The following is a 20,748-nucleotide window of genomic DNA, read 5'->3' as shown; positions in this document are numbered from 1 at the left end:
GAGGTTCATAAAAAACTTGTTTTAAAATGCCTGCTCCAAAGGTCTTATCTTACTACACTAGGGATTCTATAGCTATAGCAGTTAGTATCTTGACCCTGCTCCACTGTGTTGAAATTTGAGCCTTCACGACACAGGAAAACAGCCAAGTAAACAGCTGTTTTTGTGGAGGAGGGTCAAGATATTAACTGATGTGCATGAAATTTCAGATATAGCTATATAATGCCTCGTGTAGTAAGATAAGACCTTTGGAGCAGGCATTTTCAAAAAAGTTTTTTATGAACCGCCCTAGTACCCACTGAAAGGGCAGGTTAGCCTTGCCACCCAAGGTGAAAGGAGAAACTCTGGTTTTGAGCAAGGTATTATTTCAGTGACAGTGAAACCTGCAGCCATCTGCTGAACTACAACTCCCATCATCCCTGACCATTGTGGACATGGTTGCTGATGGGAGTCCCACAACATCTGGATTAACACCCATTCTCCCCCCCCCCCGTCACCGGTGTCGTTGCTCTTCTGAAGTCTTCCCCCCCCCCCACCGCTGGCATGATCTGTTATTTGTTAGAATGGTGCTTGCTTGGTGGTGCAGCACTGCCAAAAAGAACATCAGGCGCAAGCTGGCAGGGGGAGGGGCTGGAATAAAATGGCAGGGGGTGAAGTGGAGAGTAAGCAGCTGGATTCAGAAGATTTCTTTTTTTAATAAAATAAAATGAAAATGAAAAGCACACAAATATTCTGCTAACCTCCAAATCCTGAAAGATCAGGGAGGGGCGGGCCCATGGGGAGGGCGGATGGACATGGAAAAACAAAAACACACACATACAAATAGATTAAATTGTCACCCCAAATGTGGGGGGGAAGAATGTTTCATAACCAAAGCAGGAAGGAAAAACAAGAGCACGCCACCAGTTCTATTCGATGGGGCAGGGAAGCAGGTGGATATGTTTTTGGTAATCATGTCTCATTTCAGACGTACGGAAAGGGTGGGGCTTCAACTACAGGCCCTTCTCCAATGGGGGGGGGACCAGAGAGACTTCTTGGTGGCAGCACCCTGACTAGGGAATGCTCTCCCCAATGAGGTTGGAGTTTTAAGAAATTCACAAGCTTTTTAACCTGGCCAATTCCTCCTCTCTCACCTGTTTTTGTTTTGTTTTTTTGGAGGCTGCTTTCTTAGGCACTGTGCAAAAATTAGAAATTCCACAGGCCTGATACCAGCAGCCAGCCAGATCAGGCACTTGTGGGCCCTGGTGGCATGTGTTTGATAAGTAGTGGTGTGGCCGGGTCAGGATGGAGAGGGACACTTGGCCAGGACTGGGGTATGGCTTATCTTACTATAGAATAAAACTACAAGGTTTTCATCACTTTGTCTTTGTTGGCTGTTTTCCAATGTTCTAAAGGGGGGCGGAAAGGTCACTCTGTGAAAACGGAGTTTCATAAGGTGGGAAGGGAAGATCTAAGGTGCTATCTGTGGGGTGAGCAGATTTTTGCACCATACGCAGCAAATTTTAAATGCACCTGTTATTATCATCGATTCACCTATGCCTAAAACAATGATAGAACTATACAGAGAACCTCTGCAAAGAGCAGGGAGGTGCACAAGAAGGGCCATACCGTGAAGTTATTGCTCCCAGGTTGGATCCGCAGCTCTGCCAGGACCCAGATGCCATTGGTCAGCTTGAGGGACTGGTACAGCATGTCTTGGCCTTCAACATTCCTCTTTGCAATGGTGAAGATGTTGCTTCCTTGAAGCTTGCTGCTAACTGCATCTGTGGGACCAGATACACACACGCAAATAAATCGTGGCGCTATTGCACATGCACACAAAACGGAATGGGCGCCAGCTTCAGTTTGCCTGAGACTTCCAGCTCTTGGATGAAAAGAAAGAATCAAGTTCTTATGTTTGCAGAAGAACACTGCTGCTGGCTGTCAGTGTAGATAATACTGAGCGATATGGACCAATGAGTCTGACTCAGTATAAAGAGCTTCCTAGGAAAATTAAATTTATTCAGTGCATTTCCACCCTGCTTTTCCCCCCTCTAAGGAGCTCAAGGTGATACACATTCTTCTCCTCCCCTTCTTTAATCCACACAACGATCCTGCGAGGGAGGTTAGGCTAAGAGGTAGTGACTGGCTCAAGCTAACCCAAGTGAGATCCATGGCCAAGTGGGGATTTGAACCCTGGCCTCCCGGGTCCTAGTCTGGCACTCTAACCGCTACACCACAATAGGTAATGTAACGGCACTGCCCCACCAAACTCAGTCAGCCCCCACCTGCAAGCCTTCCTACTTAACCACCAGTCAAGGGCATGGGAGTGTCCAATCAGCTTCTTACTCCTCCTAAGTCTCAATGCTGTCCCTATAGAACTCAGAAAGGAGGAGGACAGAGGAGAAACTAAGAATGAGTTGGCTCTGCATGTTACTGGCTTTGGCGCCACCTACTATGCGGGTGGCGCTGTGGTCTAAACCGCAGAGCCTAGGGCCTGCTGATCAGAAGGTTGGCGGTTCGAATCCCCGCAACGGGGTGAGCTCCCGTTGCTCAGTCCCAGGTCCTGCCAACCTAGCAGTTTGAAAGCAAGTCCAAGTTCAAGTAGATAAACAGGTACTGCTCCGGCGGGAAGGTAAATGGCGTCTCTGTGCGCTGCTTTGGTTCGCTAGAAGCGGCTTAGTCATGCTGGCCAAATGACCTGGAAGCTGTACGCCGGCTCCCTCGTCCAATAAAGCGAGATGAGCGCCGCAACCCCAGAGTCGTCCACAACCGGACCTAACGGTCAGGGGTCCCTTTACCTTTTACTGTTGGGGTCCCTGCCTTCTGCCCTACCGGTCCCAAAGGGCACCGGTTGTCACAGGTCAAAAGGCTCTCTACTGGAGGGTCTCTACTGTTGGGTCCATACGAGTGGAAGTGGCAACCTGCCCTAGCTCCTTAGTACAACAGCACACCAGTTTACGAATTCCAGCTTGCCGTCGCCGTTATGTGCCTAGGAACCACAGCGAAGAACAGGAGGGCATATAAGCAAACAGTCAGCAGCTATTCTAGATTAGACAGCTCTCTTCTCACCTGCACCAAGAGGGCAGTCTTTGATCTGGAACTGTGCTTCATTCTCGTTGGGGATGTCCTTCCAGGTAGCCAGGAACATCTGTCGCTCTGGAGGAGGAAGAAGCAGCAGAAGAAGAAGAGTTTGGATTTGATATCCTGCTTTATCACTACCCTAAGGTGTCTCAAAGCAGCTAACAATCTCCTTTCCCTTCCTCCCCCGCAACAAACACTCTGTGAGGTGAGTGAGGCTGAGAGACTTCAGAGAAGTGTGACTGGCCCAAGGTCACCCAGCAGCTGCATGTGGAGGAGCAGAGATGCGAACCCGGTTCACCAGATTACAAGTCTACCGCTCTTAACCACTACACCACACTGGCTCTCCAGTGTGGGTTGGATGTGGGGGGAAGAGGGGGAAGCCTTTCCAGAAAAGGGTCCCTCCTTTAAAGCGACACAGGAGCCACCTCTCCTAAGAAACCTGGGTCCGCAACTGCTTTTATCACTGAGCTACCAGCCTCTTCCCCAGGTCTAGTACTCCAAAGAGTGTAGAATGGCAGGTGCTTCTATCTTTATGGTGGTCTTCAAGTCTCACTTGGGGTCCAGCATAAGGAAGGTGTTGGAAGACTCGGGGCAGACGAACGGAAGCACTTCCTCCACCCAGCACCAAGTTAAAACTATGGAATTTGCCCCCAGAAGTGGTGCAACCAACTCTCTGACGGCTTTCAAGGGGGATTAGTCAAATTCATGGAGGGTAGGAGCTGTCTATGGTTATGTTCATGCCTCTGCTGTCAAGAGGCAGTGCAGGGAAACACAAGAGGAGGGTGTGTGGATGTTGCACATGGGTCCTGCTTGTGGGGTTCTCATTGAGGCATCCAGTTGGGTCACTGTGAGAACAGGATGCTGGACTGGATAGGCCCCCTTTGGTCAGATCCAGCCACTAGGTTCTTGCTGGGTTCTTATGGAACCCCAGGCTCAGACTGTCACTCTGCTCTGAAGCTCGTTGATCTGATCTAGGGGAGTCAACCCCACTCTCTGTGGCTCATGAAGGCTTGGGCCACCTTCACACCACAACATTTAAAGCCCAATCTGAACAGTCATGGCCTCCCCCTGCCCCCGAGAAACCTGGGAGTTGTAGTTTGTTAAGGGTGATGAGAGTTGATAGGAGGCCCCTGTTCCCCTCCCAGAGCTACGATTCTCAGAGTGATTTAACCATCCACAGCCTGGTTTCAACCAGGGCTAGGGCCTTTTCAGCACTGGCCCTGATGTGAACGCTCTGTCACAAGAGACTAGGGCCCTGAGGGACTTGACATCTTTCTGCAGGGCCTGCAAGACAGAGCTGCTCCACCTAGGCTTTGGTTTGGACTCGGTCTGACCCTTATGTTTCCCTCCCCTTATGGTCTTGATTTATCAGCTACTTTAAAATGAGGCTGCATTTTAAATTGCACTTTAACCTGTATTTTAAATTGGGTTTTTTGTTTTTTTCTCCCCCCCCCCCTCTTTTCCCCCTATTATGTTTTTACTGTGATTTTATTGGTGTTAGCTGCCCTGAGCCTGGCTATGGCTGGGGAGGGCGGGGTATGAATAAAATTTATTATTATTATTATTATTATTATTATTATTATTATTATTCCTGAGGAACTCTGGGAAGTGTAGTTCTGGGAGGGGAATAGGGAGTCTCTCCTAACAACACCAAACTACAGCTCCCAGAATTCTCTGGGGCAATCCCATGAGGGTATAAAGTGGTATTGCAGTGCTTAAAACACATGGTGTGGATGCGGCCGAAAATGCTACTCCTGGAGGAGGCACCCAAGTCTTTTTCATCCTTCCAGCTTCAGGGTCTTCCCGTCTTCTGCATCCCAGACTCTCACCAACCTACCCATTTTCCCGTCTTCCACAAAGAGGATGTGCAGAGGGTAGAGGGTGCTGAAGTAGAACACATCTATGTTGTTCTTCACGGCCACCTGGAACCAAACAGAGAAGCAGGGTGGGGAAGAAGAAGATAAGATTCTCTGGCTAGGCTGGGACCCACCAACAGACATTCCAGAACTGGGCTAGGAACGCAAGCCACAATTCTGCAGGAGCACAGAGCACGGGACAGAACTTTGTTTCAGAATACTACTCAAGTTTCTAGCCCTTAAGATGTGTTCCAAAGCGTTACAGAGCCTGCTGAAACAGAAGCTGGTGCCTTGCAAAGGCTTGCGTAAACGTGCACGCACGTGCGTGTGTAAAAGCTTCCACTGATTTTCCATAGAACTGTACAGAACCACAAAAATAAATACTTGCTAAATTGCAAGTATATCACCTACAATTCTGGGCATCTGCTTGGCCACTGTGAGAAGAAGATGCTGGGCTAGACAGGCCCCTAAAAGATCCAGCCGGCTTTCCTTACGTTCTTGCAATAAGTAAGTCGCATGTGGATCACCCTGCCACATTGTTGTGTGGGTTGATGATGGGCAAACGGGGGTAGGGGGTGGGGTTCCTTTTATTTATCAATGTGACTGGTGCATGGCTCTCCAGAGCTCCAGGCAAGAGCGTTTCCCTCGGGCCACTCACAATGTCTCAGCCTAACCTACATGACAGTGTTGTTGTGAGTATAAAATGGGGAGAAAGAGAACCACACACACCACCTTGAGCTCGCTGGAGGGAAAGGTGTGATACAAATGGCCAGATCTAAAAATACTAGAAGAAATGTATTATTTCTCTACCAGATTTCTTCCTCTTTGGTTTTTGCCGAGGGCCTTCTGGCGGTTCCCTCATTGCGAGAAGTGAGGTTACAGGGAACCAGGCAGAGGGCCTTCTCAGTAGTGGCGCCCGCCCTGTGGAACGCCCTCCCTTCAGATGTGAAGGAAATAAGCAGCTATCTTCTCTTTTAAAGACATCTGAAGGCAGCCCTGTTCAGAGAAGTTTTTAATATTTAACGCTGTACTGTTTTTAACACTTGATTGGGAGCCGCCCAGAGTGGCTGGGGAAACTCAGCCAGATGGGCGGGGTATAAATAATAAATTATTATTATTATTATCATCATCATTATTATTATTACTACTACTATTATTATTATTACTATTATTATTATTATAGGAGAACAAATTGTCCTGAGCTCTGTCTTCATTATTTCCTTGCCCCATTTTGTCCTGAGATTGTTTCTGATATCTTATGGACAGAAGCCCTCAAGTGACAAACAAAAGCTGTGTTGTTGTTTCAGTTTCTGGAGTCCCCGACGATCCTTAGATGTTGGACCACTCCAGGTTTGCCACCGTTAATGGTTTTTCTTTTTAACACTGTTAACTGCCTTGAATGACCTTTTGTGCAACAGGCAGGAATTTTAATTTTTTAAAAATATTTCCCCTTGGGATTAAAATGAGGATACAGAGATGACTTTTTTAAAGTTTAATTCTGCTGACGTTTAATTGTGTGTTTTTAAAAATGATTGCTTTCCCCCCCCCCAATGTTTTTCGCTGTTTCTATTTTAGTTGCAAAGCTGCCTTGAATCCCTGTGACGGAAAAGGCAAGATATAAGTAAACAGAATAGAATAGAAATGATAAATAGATACCCAATGATAAATAGATGTCCAGCTCAGCATTGTCTACACCAACAGCCAGGGAGTTCAGGCAGGGGTCTCTCTCACAGTCCTACCTGGAAATGCCATTGGGGGTTGGCATTTTCTATAGGCATAGCAGATGCTCTTCCACTAAGCTACAGACCACATTAAGTTTCTAGTCCATGTGGTTAAAAACAAACAAACTACAGCTGAGTTAAACAGCTACCCAATATTGAATTGGACCATGGGTCCGTCCAGTTCAGTATTGTTTGCACTGACTGCCAGCAGCTCTCTCCTGGGTTTCACACAGGGAGGTCTCTCTCCCAGCCCAGGCTGCAGATGCCGGGGACTGAAGCTGGCACACAACCTGGGACTTCCTTCTGCATGCAGAGCAGGGGCTCTGCCACTGAACTACGGCCTCTGCACCACATGACCTGCTGCTGGCCCCTTGCCACCTTGGCTCACCTGGAGGTTGTTCAGGGGGTCCATCTTCATGACTGAGCCAACCGTGTTGAGGGGAAGGGAGATCTCCACGCTCTGGTTCGGAGCAAGAGGGGCGTGGACCTGGAGGGGTGCGGCGGGGGCCAGGCCGAAGCTGAAAGGGAAGAACCAGTGAGAAGGGAAGGGCCCCCGGTGTGGCAAGACCAGCTGGAAGAATTTTACCTTTATGATTGCTATATAATCATATATCCATATATAACCATATATCCTAATGATGATTTTTATATATCCATGTATCCTAATGATGTTCAAATCACTAAGGCTTCAGCAGAGCTAAAAGTGCTTAAATCTTAAAAATCCAAAAGTTGCCCTCTGCCCTATTTCTCTCTCTGCCCTGCTATTGTGCTTGAAGGAAACAATAAATCTGATGTGTTGGCATTTTCTATAGGGAACCTTCTCCAGACAGCTTCTCAGGCTCTCGAGATGGGGCTGAGTTAGGGAACAGGAAAAAGTAGTCAGCCACAATGCAATGTTCTAAGTAGATAACAGGTGGTGGGGCTTATTCAGGTTTCAACAGCCAAATAGGTTTCTTTTCCTCTTTATTGCTGAAAATTAGGGTAAAGGGCAAATTGACGCACCATCTGAGAAAAGCAGAAGTATTCTTTACATGGGCAGAGGAAGAGCTGGTGCGCGCTCATTGGTTTGATTTTTGCTGCAACATACGAATATGTCATGTTTTACGCTGTTTGTACTCAGGTATAAAAACCCAATGCACAGGGGCTTCGGAGCACAGGCTCTGGAAACTATTCCACTGGGTCTTTATTGCTCAGCAATAAATTTTGCCTTCTTTTTCTCCACTGCTGCACCTGTCGATTCTTGGACACATTTTGAGTGGGCAACAGGTATTCCTTATTTACTTGCAACACCGGGGGTTGCAAGGGATACGGACGAGGAAAGACAGAAAGATGTAACCAGCGGCAGCAGCAGCAGCAGCAGCAGCAACAGGCTTTCTTTTCTTTTCATTTTTTCACATCATAAAAATAAAAACCTTTATTGATAGTATGAACGTTTAAGGTTTAATGCTGCTAGCTACAAAAACGGTAAAAAGACTTCTGCTTCAGACATTTTGACTTTACAAATATACAGATGTTAATGACAATTAATACTAGATTATGCAGTCTGAACTTCATTAAATTCCCATTAGCCAATGACAAACCTCTCTAGCAACACATGATTCAGAGGAGATTAAACATTATATTCCCATACACACAAGTCTATAGAGAACTTAAAATGCTAACCCTAGAAGTCTCACTGGATTAGCTGGAACCATTTCAATAGTTGTGCTTTGTTTAATCTCAGAAGATAGGCTACTAGCAAAAATACATCTTTCCTCTTGCATTCTCCCTTCCTATAATCCATTGTTGAATACAGTGCTCAGTGCATTTCCTAATAAAATTATTGTATATAAATCTCTATCATATCGTAAAGAAAGGATACAAGTTAGTGTAAACACAAGGAAATATTTAAAGGGCTGCTACAAAACCCTCCTGTTTAAGATTAGAAGAGACACTGTAAAGAAACCAGCAACAGGCTTTCTTTGGCAAAGGAGTTTAGATGCCGGGTCACGCTCCGTCAGGGAGGCAGGAAGCTGGCAAGAGTGTGAGGGGTACATAAGAAGCTGTCGTATAGACTGGGTCAGATGCATTGGTCCATATCACTCAGTACTGCCTACACTGACTGGTAGCAGCTCTCCAGGGCTCCAGGCAAGGGACACTTCCAGCCCTGCCTGGAGTTGCTGGGGTCTGAACCTGGGAACTTCTGCTCGCCAAGCACATGCTCTGCAACTAAGCTGCGTCTCTTCCAAACCGGCCGGCACAGGAATTAGTAAATGGCACAGACACAGCATACAACCGAACGCAATAGGCAAGAAACAATAAGGATCCAATTCAATATCCTATCGCCTTTAGCACAGGGCATTACAAAAGGCGAAAATAATAAATAAACTCCCCCTTAAGTCAGTGTTTCCCAAACTTGGGTCTTCACCTGGGTTTTTTTGGACTACAATTCCCATTATTCCTGACCACTGGGTCCCGGTAGCTAGGGATGATGGGAGTTGTAGTCCAAAAAAATAGCTGGGGGCCCAAGTTTGGGAATTGCTACCTTAAGTGGTCTGCCAAGAACTTCAGCAATTTTCAAATGTTCCATCAGGGACTGCTATCCCTGGCCATGCTATTGCTGGGTGCAGTTCAATCTGTGGCCCTGCCCAGTTTTGGCCCCGCCCACCACTGCCAGGTGGCCCCCGGAAGGTGGTATATGAGGGTATGCGGCTCTCAGGCTGGAAAGAATATTCCCTGCCCTGTCCTAGCTGGTTAAGCCTCTTCAGTCAACTTCTTAGAGGGCGAGGTTGGTTCATCAAACCAGCCATTCAGCGACACAAGGATCATCACAAGAGGCTCCCTGGCTATGGCACCCCCTCTGTATGGGAGAACTCCTTGGGGGGGTGGGGAGAGAAGGCCACACTGAGACACACCACAGGAAGGGAAGAGGCGGCAGCTTCTACCTGTTCCGGTTGAACTGGATGGCGAAGTCAGACATGACTTGCAGGGCCTTGTTGGAGAGCACAAGGTCCATGGAGATGGAGCCCACTTGCCGGCTGAAGGTACCCGAAATCTCCAAACCCTTGGCCTTCACGGCCGGGAGCCAGACCTGAAATGGTACAAGGCGACATTAGTTGATGCACTGGGGGTAGATTCCTTCATTGCACACACAGCAGGGCCATCGTTTGCAATGAAACCACCATCACAAGCCTGGAAAATCTGGAACTCTACTTGACAATCAAGGAACAGGTAAAGGTAAAAGGATCCCTGACCATTAGGTCCAGTCGTGGCCGACTCTGGGGTTGCGGCGCTCATCTCGCTTTATTGGCCAAGGGAGCCGGCATACAGCTTCCAGGTCATGTGGCCAGCATGACTAAGCCGCTTCTGGCGAACCAGAGAAGCGCACAGAAACACTGTTTACCTTCCTGCCGGAGTGGTACCTATTTATCTACTTGCACTTTGACGTGCTTTCGAACTGCTAGGTTGGCAGGAGCAGGGACCGAGCAATGGGAGCTCACCCCGTCATGGGGATTCGAACCGCCAACCTTCTGATTGGCATGTCCTAGGCTCAGTGGTTTAACCCACAGCGCCACCCGCGTCTCAATCAAGCAATACTTAATATTATTTATCTATGAAAATACAACTTTTATTCCCACTTTTTTCCTTTCATTACCTCTGTTATTTAACCCGTATGTGACTTGTTTTACGGGTTTTTTTCTCTTCTTTTTATTTTCATCTGTTGTTATAATTGCTCTCTTTTATATACAGTCGTACCTTGGAAGCCGAACGCCTTAGAACTCGAACATTTTGGCTCCCAAACGTCACAAACCCAGAAGTGAGTGTTCTGGTTTGCGAATTTTCTTTGGAACCCAATCGTCTGGTGCGGCTTCCAATTGGCTGCGGGAGCTTCCTGAAGCCAATCGGAAATGGCGCCTTGGTTTCCGAATGTTTTGGAGGTCGAAAAGATTTGCGGAACGGATTCTGCTCGACTTCTGAGGTACGACTGTATGTTATAAAATGAAAAACAAAAAAATCCTAAAAGAACCTGTCCCCCTACCCAAACGTTGGAATTCGATCTGGACTAAGTCAGTTGCACTTTGAAATCATGTGAATTTCAACTGGAACAATGTCAAGACTAAGGGCAGCGTTCAGTTTTACACAGAAAAGACCCGCTGAAACTAATGAACATGATGGTGTTAATTGCAATGGGTCTACTGTGAGTAAAATTAAGTTGTACAAGCACTCTTTAATTTTTCCCACCGATTCCAATGGGACACCCCAAGTTCAGCAAACTTAGCCTGGGCTCAATCCATTCTTTTTATAGCTTACACTTCTACAGGATGGGTCCTCAACATTGAGGAGCTTGCAATTTTTAATTGGGGACTAGTAACACAACCCCACTGACTGCTCGGAGTATGGCTGACATTGGATAGCACCTCATCCCTCTCAACTGTAAGTCTACTCAGCAGGGCCTGGTTTTTTTAAAACTACTTTTGACGCAATAAATAATAACAATAATCTGTGGATTTTGCTGCTCCTGCTGGGGGAACTAGTGGATGCAGAAGTTACATAACCCCACACTAGTCTAGGGATGGGAAATGTGTAGTTCCCATCAGCTCCAACCACCATGGTCAATAATCAGGGATGATGATCAAATGGTAGGGCCGGCCCCAACAGGGTATGAGAGAACCTGATACTCGCTGGGAGCTCCAGGAGACCATCAGACCAGGTCTGGGATGGGGAATATCTGTGGCTTCCAGAAGCTGTTGGACTACAGCTCCCATTATTCTTCACCACGGGTCATGCTGCTTGGGGGAGCTGATGGGAAGTGGAGTCCAACAACATCTGGAGGATCACAGACATTCCCCATCCCTTCTCTAGACCAATGCACTCATGGAGCACCTAGGGAGCTCAGGCCCTTTCGTTCCCTGTTGGGGCCGGCCCTACCATTGGGTCTAGCCAAAGCAAAGAAGCCACAGAGAGGTGCCAGGCATCTTACAAGCAATGGTATCGAGAGCCACTTGGCCCCCGGCACTCCTCGGGGGCCAGTGCTACTCACCGTTTTGGGAGCTACGTAGGACCCGGACAATGTCCCCACGCCGCCGGCCAAGTCGAAGAGGTCTCCCAAGCCCCCGCCCAGGGGCGCTCCCAAGTTGGAGGGCATGACCGCGCTGGGCGCTGCGAAACTGGGGCCTCCCATCTGCAGGGAGACAAAGACACCAAGGTGTTACAAGTTCACAGAGGCAACTCCAAAGGCAGTGGGGTGGGCAGAGACATGGTTGCCTACAGGAGGTGGCTTAAGAGTAAGGAGCAGAGGAGCAGGAGACATTACACAGAGCTGCAGCGGTTGGCACCCTTTGGGAAGGGCCACTTTGTGACTTACAAGAAGAGGCAAATGCACAAGCATTTATAGAAATCTGCCTAATATTGCATCAGACCATTGGTCCATCTGCCTCCAGCCTTGTCTATATAGACAGACAGTGGCTCTCCGAGGTTTCAGGTAGGACAAATTCTGAGCCCTACCTGGAGTCGAACCAGGAGTTGAATTTGGGAGCTTGTGCAGCCATAAGCTTTAGACCTTCTCTGCATTTACGCACACACACGGGATGAATAAACCCACACATGGGGGGGACTGGGAGGGGGGATTCTCCCAAGAACATGCCATTAACACACACAGAGACACACACACACATGCCTGTTGGATCAGACTAATTTATGTATTTAGATAGATCTGGTTTGTTGCATTTTTAGTGTGCTTCACACTTTGAGATGATCAGGTAGAAGGCAATTTATGAAGAGTAGCATCCACCTTGTCCTCCCCCCCCGCCCCCCCCAGCCCCGGTTTCCCAGCAGGAAAGAGTGGGAGGGAAGGGTGGGGAGGAAGGGGGTGGCTCACTGAAGGGAAAGCTAGTAAGAGGGCTGGACCATACCCCTTCAGCTTCGTCCCCCATCTCCAAGAAGCAGCAGGCAAGTTGGAAGAGAAGAGACAGCCACATGCAGAGAGAGAGAGAGAGAGAGAGAGAGAGAGAGAGAGAGAGAGAGAGAGAGAAAATAGCCAAGATTTGGGGGAGTGGGGAGGAGGGAAAGAGACAAAACAAGAAGGGGTGAAAGAGAGGTTAGTCGCTCAAGACTACAACACACAGATGCTATCAGCCACAGCGCTACAAGACGGCTCCCCACAAGAAGAACGCAGCACCCCCTCTGCCCTGCCTGTTCAATAATAATAATAATAATAATAATAATAATAATAATAATAATAATAATAATAATAATAATTTATTATTTATACCCCGCCCATCTGGTTGGGTTTCCCCAGCCACTCTGGGCGGCTCCCAACAGAGTATTAAAAATACGATAAAAGATCAAACATTAAAAACTTCCCTAAACAGGGCTGCCTTCAGATGTCTTCTAAAAGTCAGATAGTTGTTTATTTTCTTGACATCTGATGGGAAGGCGTTCCACAGGGTGGGTGCCACCACCGAGAAGGCCCTCTGCCTGGTTCCCTGTAGCTTCGCTTCTTGCAGTGAGGGAACCGCCAGAAAGCCCTCGGAGCTGGACCTCAGTGGCTGAACAATGGGGGCGGAGACACTCCTTCAGCTATACTGGGAATCGTTCGCGCTGAACAGTTTCGCCTCTGCCAACTCCCAGCGGAGCTTTGAGTTCGTGTCCTTGCCAGCCTTGCGAAAAGGGGCTCATCCTCCACTGCCCATGCAAGCCTAACCATTTATGTCCTAAAGTGGAGGGTGGCCAACATGACGCCCTCCAGATAAGAGGACAGTTCCCATCATCCCTGACCACTGGGATATGTTGCCTGGGGGTGTGAAGGGACCCCGGCAAAATCTAGCGGGCACCTTTTGGCCGCCCTGATCCAAAAAAGGTGTGAGAAAGGACAGATTCCTCAGCTGTCTCTGTGCAAAACGGGACCAAAGATTAATGGATTGTGTCCAGTTGTTTTATTCAGAGTAGGAAAATGAAAGGACACAGCTAAGCCCACATTCACACTGCACATTACTTATTTTTATTCTTACTGTTAACTAAGACTGTTGTTGCTGTTGCTGCTGAGGCTGCTGCTGCTGTTATCTATTACCTGCCCTACACCCTAATGTCCCAGAGCAGGTTACTGAATTAAAACACGATTTGAAACAACGGACAATAACAAAAAACAAGGCGGCTCCTGCAACATACACATCGTGCCGAAAAGGCATGAGCAAAGAGGTTATGTCTTCAGCCCTTCGGTGCCACTTTAAACAGTCATGGGTTCCCCCAAAGAATTAATGGCGTTTTTAGGAGAGACTCCTCCGTTCCTCACACAGAGCTACAATTCCCAGAGTTTCCAGGGAAGAAAGACTGGCCGCTAAACCACCCTGGAAACCGTGGCTACGGGAGGGGAATAGAAGGGCTTAGTAATAACTCTCAAGGAGAATTCCCAGAATCCTTTGCGGGGAAGCCATGGCTGTTTAAAGTGGCATCCCAAAGCTTTAAATGTATGAACGCGGCCCAACTTGGGTCCATTAATTTCAGTGGGCCTACTCAGTATAACTTAAGCTGGACACTTAAGCTTATATCTACACACAGTCTTAAAACACACAGGCAGCGTGAAACATGTGCAGACAGGGAACCAACAGCAACAGAGCATAATGTCAGTGGCCACACTTAACGCTGCTGTTTTCAAGGATTCAAAGTCCTCCAATGAAAACTCCGTGCCCTCTTCGTTGCAAATCCTTGAGAGGGCAGGATTAGGACTTACCAGGCTGTCCAAGCCACCGCCGAGAAGGTCAACAGCGCCCATCTGCACTGACGAGGTGGCGACGGGAGGGCCGCTCACGGGGGGTCCCAGGTCAAGGTTCAGCAAGTCACCCAGAAGGTCTCCTTGTGTCGGGATGACCGCTGGCTGCTCAGCCTGGGGGGCGCCCGCTGGAGCAACATCAGGGCTCTCTGCGCTTTCGCTCCTGTGTTCGTAGTGTAGGGTGGGGTGGGGAGGAAGAGACGAAGAAGACAATTTAAAAATGGCCTGCTTGCTTCCTTCCTCAAAAAAGAGACATAGATCAGGAGTACCCAAACTCTGGCACATGTTCCACCAGCGGTTTGCATGCTTCGTGTGTGTGTGTGTGTGTGTGTGTGTGTGTGTGTGTGTGTGTTCATTGCATACCTGCATAAAATATTCATATATAATCAGTGAATTTTCTGTCTGCCGTAGTGATTATAATACACTGGGCGAGATGCTGCATGATGGTTAATTGCATTTTTATCGCTTCTTTCATTTCTCAGAATGCATTTTATTGTATCCCGATCCAAATTCAATGGAATAAAAATAAAAATCAGCAGTAAAAACCCAATTATGTACCATACAGGATCTCATCCAGGACAAGGCTTAATGATTATTCTGCCTGCTGTAGCAACTGCAGTCTGTGGAGACCATCAGCAATTTCCAAGTGGCCTGGGGTGGGGGGCGGAGGGGTGTTTGGGAATCACTGACTCAAGAGTGTGTCTTTCTCTGGATCTCTGGACTCAAAGAGAAGGTTTGTGAAAAGGTAAAGGGACCCCTGACCATTAGGTCCAGTCGTGGCCGACTCTGGGGTTGCGGCGCTCATCTCGCTTTACTGACCGAGGGAGCCGGCATACAGCTTCCAGGTCATGTGGCCAGCATGACTATGCTGCTTCTGGTGAACCAGAGCAGTGCACGGAAACGCCGTTTACCTTCCCGCTGGAGCGGTACTTATTTATCTACTTGCACTTTGACGTGCTTTCGAACTGCTAGGTTGGCAGGAGCAGGGACTGAGCAACAGGAGATCACCCCATCGCGGGGATTTGAACCGCTGACCTTCTGATCAGCAAGCCCTAGGCTCTGTGGTTTAACCCACAGTGCCACCTGTGTCCCATCTGTGAAAAGATACTTGTATAAATTTAGATTTCGTAGAAATGTGAGTTAATTACTGTTTTCATTTGTGAAAATGTAGCTTGAAAAATTAATTAAAAATTATTTACCCCCCCCCCCCAAGAAAAAGTGTGTGTCTATTTCTGCCACCCAGCCACCCTACCCCAGGGTCCCTTGCACCAGCAGACGGGTGGAATCCAATGCAGAAGTTGTGGCTAGCGGAAACCGGTTATGCAACAGATTGTGAAATCTACTGTGCAGCGAAGTTTCCAGCAATCTGGCACAGTGATGTTTTGCTGGCACAGCACATTGCGCCAGTGGAACATGTGGACTGCTAAGTGATTTCAGCTTTGTGCTACATTGGCTATAACCACGGTAGTCAATGTATTGGTAACCTTGAGGCTAATCACTGCAACATGCTCTATGCGGGGCTGCCCTTGGGCCTGGTTTGGATGCTCCAGCTGATGCAGAATGCGGAGGCCAGACTGCTGCTGATGGGGGCATCTGGCAAGCAACACAAGACACGGCTCTTAAAGCACCTGCACCAGTTGCCCCTCTACTACTCAAGGCATTCATTTGTAAAGTCCCGAACGACTTAGGTCCAGGGTGCCTCCGGGACCACCCAAACCCTTGTATCCCAAGCTTGATCAGTGGGATTATCTGGCCATTCCTCGAGTTGGCAAGACAACAGCGGGAAACTGAACCTTTTCTGTGTTGTTGGCCCGGCCCTGTGGAACTCTCTGCCACTAGAAATCCAGCAGGCGCCATCTGTGCCAACACCTGCCGAAAACCCTTCCTATTCTGCAGGGAATGCTGAACGCGCCTTTCCCTAACAGCGCGCTGGTTTCTTTTTTTATATGCTTTCTCTTGTATGGCGTTATGTATAATCATTGCAAACCACTGTAGGTTTTTTAGTTTTTTTTTAATGCATGGCGGTATGTAAGCATGTCCATGGCTACAGCCTGCACCAAAACAATCACACATCCACTGTTTCCTAGGGCTGCAATGGTGCAAAAATGTGGTTACAAAGCACGGATCCACATGGATCCTCAGGATTTTTGCATTGGGTCACCCCAAATTCACCATCAGATCACATGTCTGTGGCCACAACATGAACCACAAAAATCATACATCCACTGTTTCATTCAGAATATTTTTTTTTCTTGTTTCCTCTAAAAACTAGGTGCGTCTTATGGAGCGAAAAATACGGTATTTTTTATAAATAGAATGAAAAAAAGAGAGCCAAAGACCAAGTGGACTGTAGAGAGGAGCAACAGAACCACCTCGCCCTGCAGTACCACCACTGCCTCCAAAGGGTACTCACGATCCTGTCCGTGGAGGGAGGCTCTTATGGACGATGCCTCTGCTCCCCTCCACGAAGGCGGTGGGGGGCTTGTGGTAGACGGAGGCCAGTGTGCCGATGTAGCAGATCAGCTCGTCCAGCAGAGTTGGCTCAATCAGGTCCGTCTCTTCAGAGATGAGTGGCTTCTCTGCCAGAACCACCTCCTTGGCTGCCACAGGATCGGTAGAGAGCAGGCGCCAATAGATGTAGCCACGGTCCCTCAAGTCGGGGTTATCCGAATCCTAAGTGGTGGGAGCCACAGAGGGGGGACGGGGAAGGGAGACAAAGAAAGGAGCCTGTGAGTGTGTTTGTGTGTTTTCACACCAGGGGCTCTTCAAACCTGCCCAGAGGTCAGTTAACACACTGGATGTCTTAATAGATGCAGGCCACTCTGCCTCACTCTTTCTCGTCCTGTGCAGAGGCCAGATGGCAGAGTGCTGACACTTCTTGTTTAAAAAGAAAGCAAAGTTTCTAGTCCTTGTGACTGCCAAAAAAAAAAAAGGCCTGAAAGCATTTAAAGCAATGAACATAAATCCAGGGCAAGTTGAAAACTGTTTAATCATTTGCTTGTGTTTTATCTTGTGCAGTACGTACCTTGGATCTCAAACGCTTTGGCTCCCAAACAAATCAGCTCTCGAACAATCGAAACCCGGAAGTGATTGTTCCAATTTTTGAATGGTTTTTGGAAGCTGAACGTCCAGCGCGGCTTCCGATTGGCTGCGGGAGCTTCCTGCAGCCAATTGGAAGCCGCCTTTTGGTTTTGGAAGTCAAACAGACTTCCGGAATGGATTCTGTTTGACTTCCGAGGTACGGCTGTAATTCATTCTGTGAATCACCCTTGGTATATAAATGTAATAAATAAATAAGTCTGGATCTTAAGACACTCTTCAGGTCACACCCCCTTCCTTGGAGTGTTTCCTCCTGGCTTGGAAGTGTCCCTGACCTCCAGTCGTGCCTCTTGCTTGCCCTGGATGAAGGGGGGAAAGGAGCGCGTAAGTGTTACGTAGAAACTAGCCTCTTGTATAATGTAAAGGGACGCCTGACCATTAGGTCCAGTCGTGGCCGACTCTAGGGTTGCGGCGCTCATCTTGCTTTATTGGCTGAGGGAGCCGGCGTACAGCTTCCGGGTCATGTGGCCAGCATGACTAAGCCGCTTCTGGTGAACCAGAGCAGCACACAGAAATGCCGTTTACCTTCCCGCCGGAGTGGTACCTATTTATCTACTTGCACTTTGATGTGCTTTCGAACTGCTAGGTTGGCAGGAGCAGGGACCGAGCAACGGGAGCTCACCCCGTCACGGGGATTCGAACCGCCGAGCTTCTGATCGGCAAGTCCTAGGCTCTGTGGTTTAACCCACAGCGCCACCTGCGTCCTTCTTGTGTACAGAGCCTCTTGTGTACAGAGGGTAAAATCTGCATCCGTAGCTCCGCCCACTTTTGTTTCTGGTCCCTCCTACCCCTGGCATGTGGTTCTCAGGAGGTCGTCCAGACCGACAAAGCTTCCGCACCCCTGGCTACCTTGCAGAACCCCTGCAAGGACATAAAGGGGGCCTCCAGGTTTATAAAGGCAAGGCGAGGCCATCTCTTCTTCCCCTACCTGTGTAGCCAGGCTGAGGACCTGCTGGACCAGCTCCTGGGTCTCGGTGGGCTTCTTCAGGAAGAGCTTCACAATGGCCGTCAGCAGCTGCAGCTGCACCTGCGGCGGACAAAAGGAAAAAAGGTGGACTGAACCTGGGATCTTCTGCATGCAACAGCTGGCGTTCTACTGCTACCATCCTGGAAGAAATTGGCACAAGCAGTTCGAACGGGAAGCTGCAGGAGGGGAAGGGGGCATCTAGGAGGAAGATGGCTGCCAAATGCTTGAAGCAGGGTTTTGAGCTCTAAGGCTAACTCTAAGGCAAGTTTCTGCTCTATAACCAACCCTTAGCATTTGTTTTTATCCTCCATTTTATTTCTTAACTCCTTTTAGTACTTCGTTTTGTTGTTTTCATTTATTGTTTTATCTCATTGTTTTATTGTTCTAACTCCCCTAAACTGGGAGGCAGCATGAAGTTGGGCTGGGCTGAGCACTCCCGTCTTCCACTGCCTCCCGCAGTTTGGTCAGACTCATGCTGGTAGCTTCTATAACACTGTCCAACCACCTCGTCCTCTGTCGTCCCCTTCTCCTTGTGCCCTCCATCTTTCCCAACATCAGGGTCTTTTCCAGGGAGTCTTCTCTTCTCATGAGGTGGCCAAAATATTGGAGCCTCAGCTTCAGGATCTGTCCTTCCAGTGAGCACTCAGGGCTGATTTCCTTCAGAATGGATAGGTTTGACCTTCTTGCAGTCCATGGGACTCTCAAGAGTCTCCTCCAGCACCATAATTCAAAAACATCCATTCTTGGGTGATCAAAGTGCCAAATGCAAGGTTGAGCCAAGGTTGGCTAGGCAGTGCCAAATGCAAGGTTGAGTCAAAGTTTACAAGATACTAGTTATAAATTAAGGGAACAGAAACATCTTGATTATCAGAACTGTTGACGGGCATCTACAGGAGGTTCCAATGAAGTTACCATGCAACCTGAGAGGTGCATCTCCCAAGACACAACCTCTAGGGTTCCTGGAGGGGTGCAAGATCTTCATGGGTTGGCTGCTTGGGGGAGGCAAGGCACCGTGGGGGGAAATCTGGAGGGAATCGTTGCAGCCTTTGCTGCCTAATCCTCAGCCCCCCCCCCCACCTGGGAGACTCTGCCCCATCTCACCTGGGTGCTTTCATCGTGGAAGCCTTCGAGGAAGCTCTCCAGAAGCTCGTCTGCGTTGTCTATGCGCTCTGCGTATTCGCCCACGATCCAGATCATGGCCGCCCGAGCCTCGGGTTCGTCGAGGGAGTCCAGGTTCTCGCACAGGGTGGCGATCACGCTCTCGTACCTGCGTGTCGGGAGGACAGGAGGGGTGGGAGGAGCTTAGAGACAGCAGACAACCAAGTGCGGTGCAGTGGTTAGAGAAGCATCAGATTACGACCCGGGAGAGGACCAAGGTTCAAATCCTACCATTTGGCCAACTGCCCCTCCTCAGCCTGACCTACCTCACAGGGCTGTGCTGGGGGATTAAATAAGGAGAGAGGGGGAGAAAGAACCATGTAAGGGTCCTTGGTGGAAAAAGAATGCCTCTGCACAACAGGATAGATCCTTTCAAAGGCCACAAACTAGCTCTGCATGCGCTGGGCATCCCATGTCATCAAGAGCCAGTTCTAATGCAAAAAATAAATAAAAGAAAAATCGAAGGCTCTATATTTCTGGATAGCTTTCATTGTAGCATTATCATTGCTCATGTATCACGGCTTAGGACCCTCGTACCTACGGGACCGCCTCTCCCGGTATGCCCCATGGAGGACCTTAAGGTCCATAAATAGCAACACCCTAGAGGTCCCGGGCCCTAAGGAAGATTAGCTTCAGCCAGAGCCAGGGCCTTTTCAACTCTGGCTCTGGCTTGGTGGAACGCTCTGTCTCATGAGACCAGGGCCCTGCGGGATCAGATTTCTTTCCATAGGGCCTGTAAGACAGAGTTGTTCCGCCTGGCCTTTGGCTTGGAGTCAATTTGATTCCCTCCCCCTCTTTTGTTTTCCTTTCTCTTCCTGTGATGAGGCTGCATTTTAACGTTTCAATATTTTAATGTTGTATTTTAATCTTGTTTTTAAGTTGCATTCATTCAAATTGTTTTTATTATTGCTTGTTAGCCACCCTGAGCCCGGCCTTGGCTGGGGAGGGCGGGGTATAAATAAAAATTATTATTATTATTATTATTATTATTATTATTATTATTATTGCCTTCTCACAGAATCATGGAATGGACACCCAAGGGTCATCTAGTCCAACCCCCCTGCATCGCGGGAATCTTTTGCCCAATGTGGGGCTCGAACCCGCAACCTTGAGATTAAGAGCCTTGTGCTCTACCGACCT

General features: G+C 48.4%; 1 protein-coding gene and 1 non-coding gene across 3 annotated transcripts in view; both read right to left on the bottom strand.

The window, feature by feature from the left end:
- AP1B1 (adaptor related protein complex 1 subunit beta 1) overlaps nt 1-20,748 on the bottom strand; it is a 53,264-nt gene that overhangs the window by 1,604 nt on the left and 30,912 nt on the right. Inside the window, exons 11-21 of one of the 2 annotated variants that reach the window (XM_053368287.1) lie at nt 19,552-19,717; nt 18,412-18,510; nt 16,798-17,057; nt 14,346-14,547; nt 12,529-12,549; nt 11,658-11,798; nt 9,562-9,707; nt 7,026-7,155; nt 4,898-4,982; nt 3,049-3,135; nt 1,606-1,760 (exon numbers count right to left, since the gene is read on the bottom strand). In XM_053368287.1, the coding sequence (XP_053224262.1) occupies nt 1,606-1,760; nt 3,049-3,135; nt 4,898-4,982; nt 7,026-7,155; nt 9,562-9,707; nt 11,658-11,798; nt 12,529-12,549; nt 14,346-14,547; nt 16,798-17,057; nt 18,412-18,510; nt 19,552-19,717 (1,492 nt within the window). The remainder of the gene's footprint in view (nt 1-1,605; nt 1,761-3,048; nt 3,136-4,897; nt 4,983-7,025; nt 7,156-9,561; nt 9,708-11,657; nt 11,799-12,528; nt 12,550-14,345; nt 14,548-16,797; nt 17,058-18,411; nt 18,511-19,551; nt 19,718-20,748) is intronic. The other variant, XM_053368288.1, reaches the window with a different exon arrangement.
- On the bottom strand, nt 9,364-9,465 carry LOC128404539 (small nucleolar RNA SNORD125). The gene has a single exon (XR_008328136.1). It is a non-coding gene; the product is annotated as a small nucleolar RNA SNORD125 (small nucleolar RNA).

This window comes from Podarcis raffonei, chromosome 16 (genome assembly GCF_027172205.1).
Source record: "Podarcis raffonei isolate rPodRaf1 chromosome 16, rPodRaf1.pri, whole genome shotgun sequence".
Classification (NCBI taxonomy): domain Eukaryota; kingdom Metazoa; phylum Chordata; class Lepidosauria; order Squamata; family Lacertidae; genus Podarcis; species Podarcis raffonei.
The sequence above is the reverse complement of the archived record's forward strand: the minus strand, read 5'-3'. Positions and strand labels throughout refer to the sequence as shown.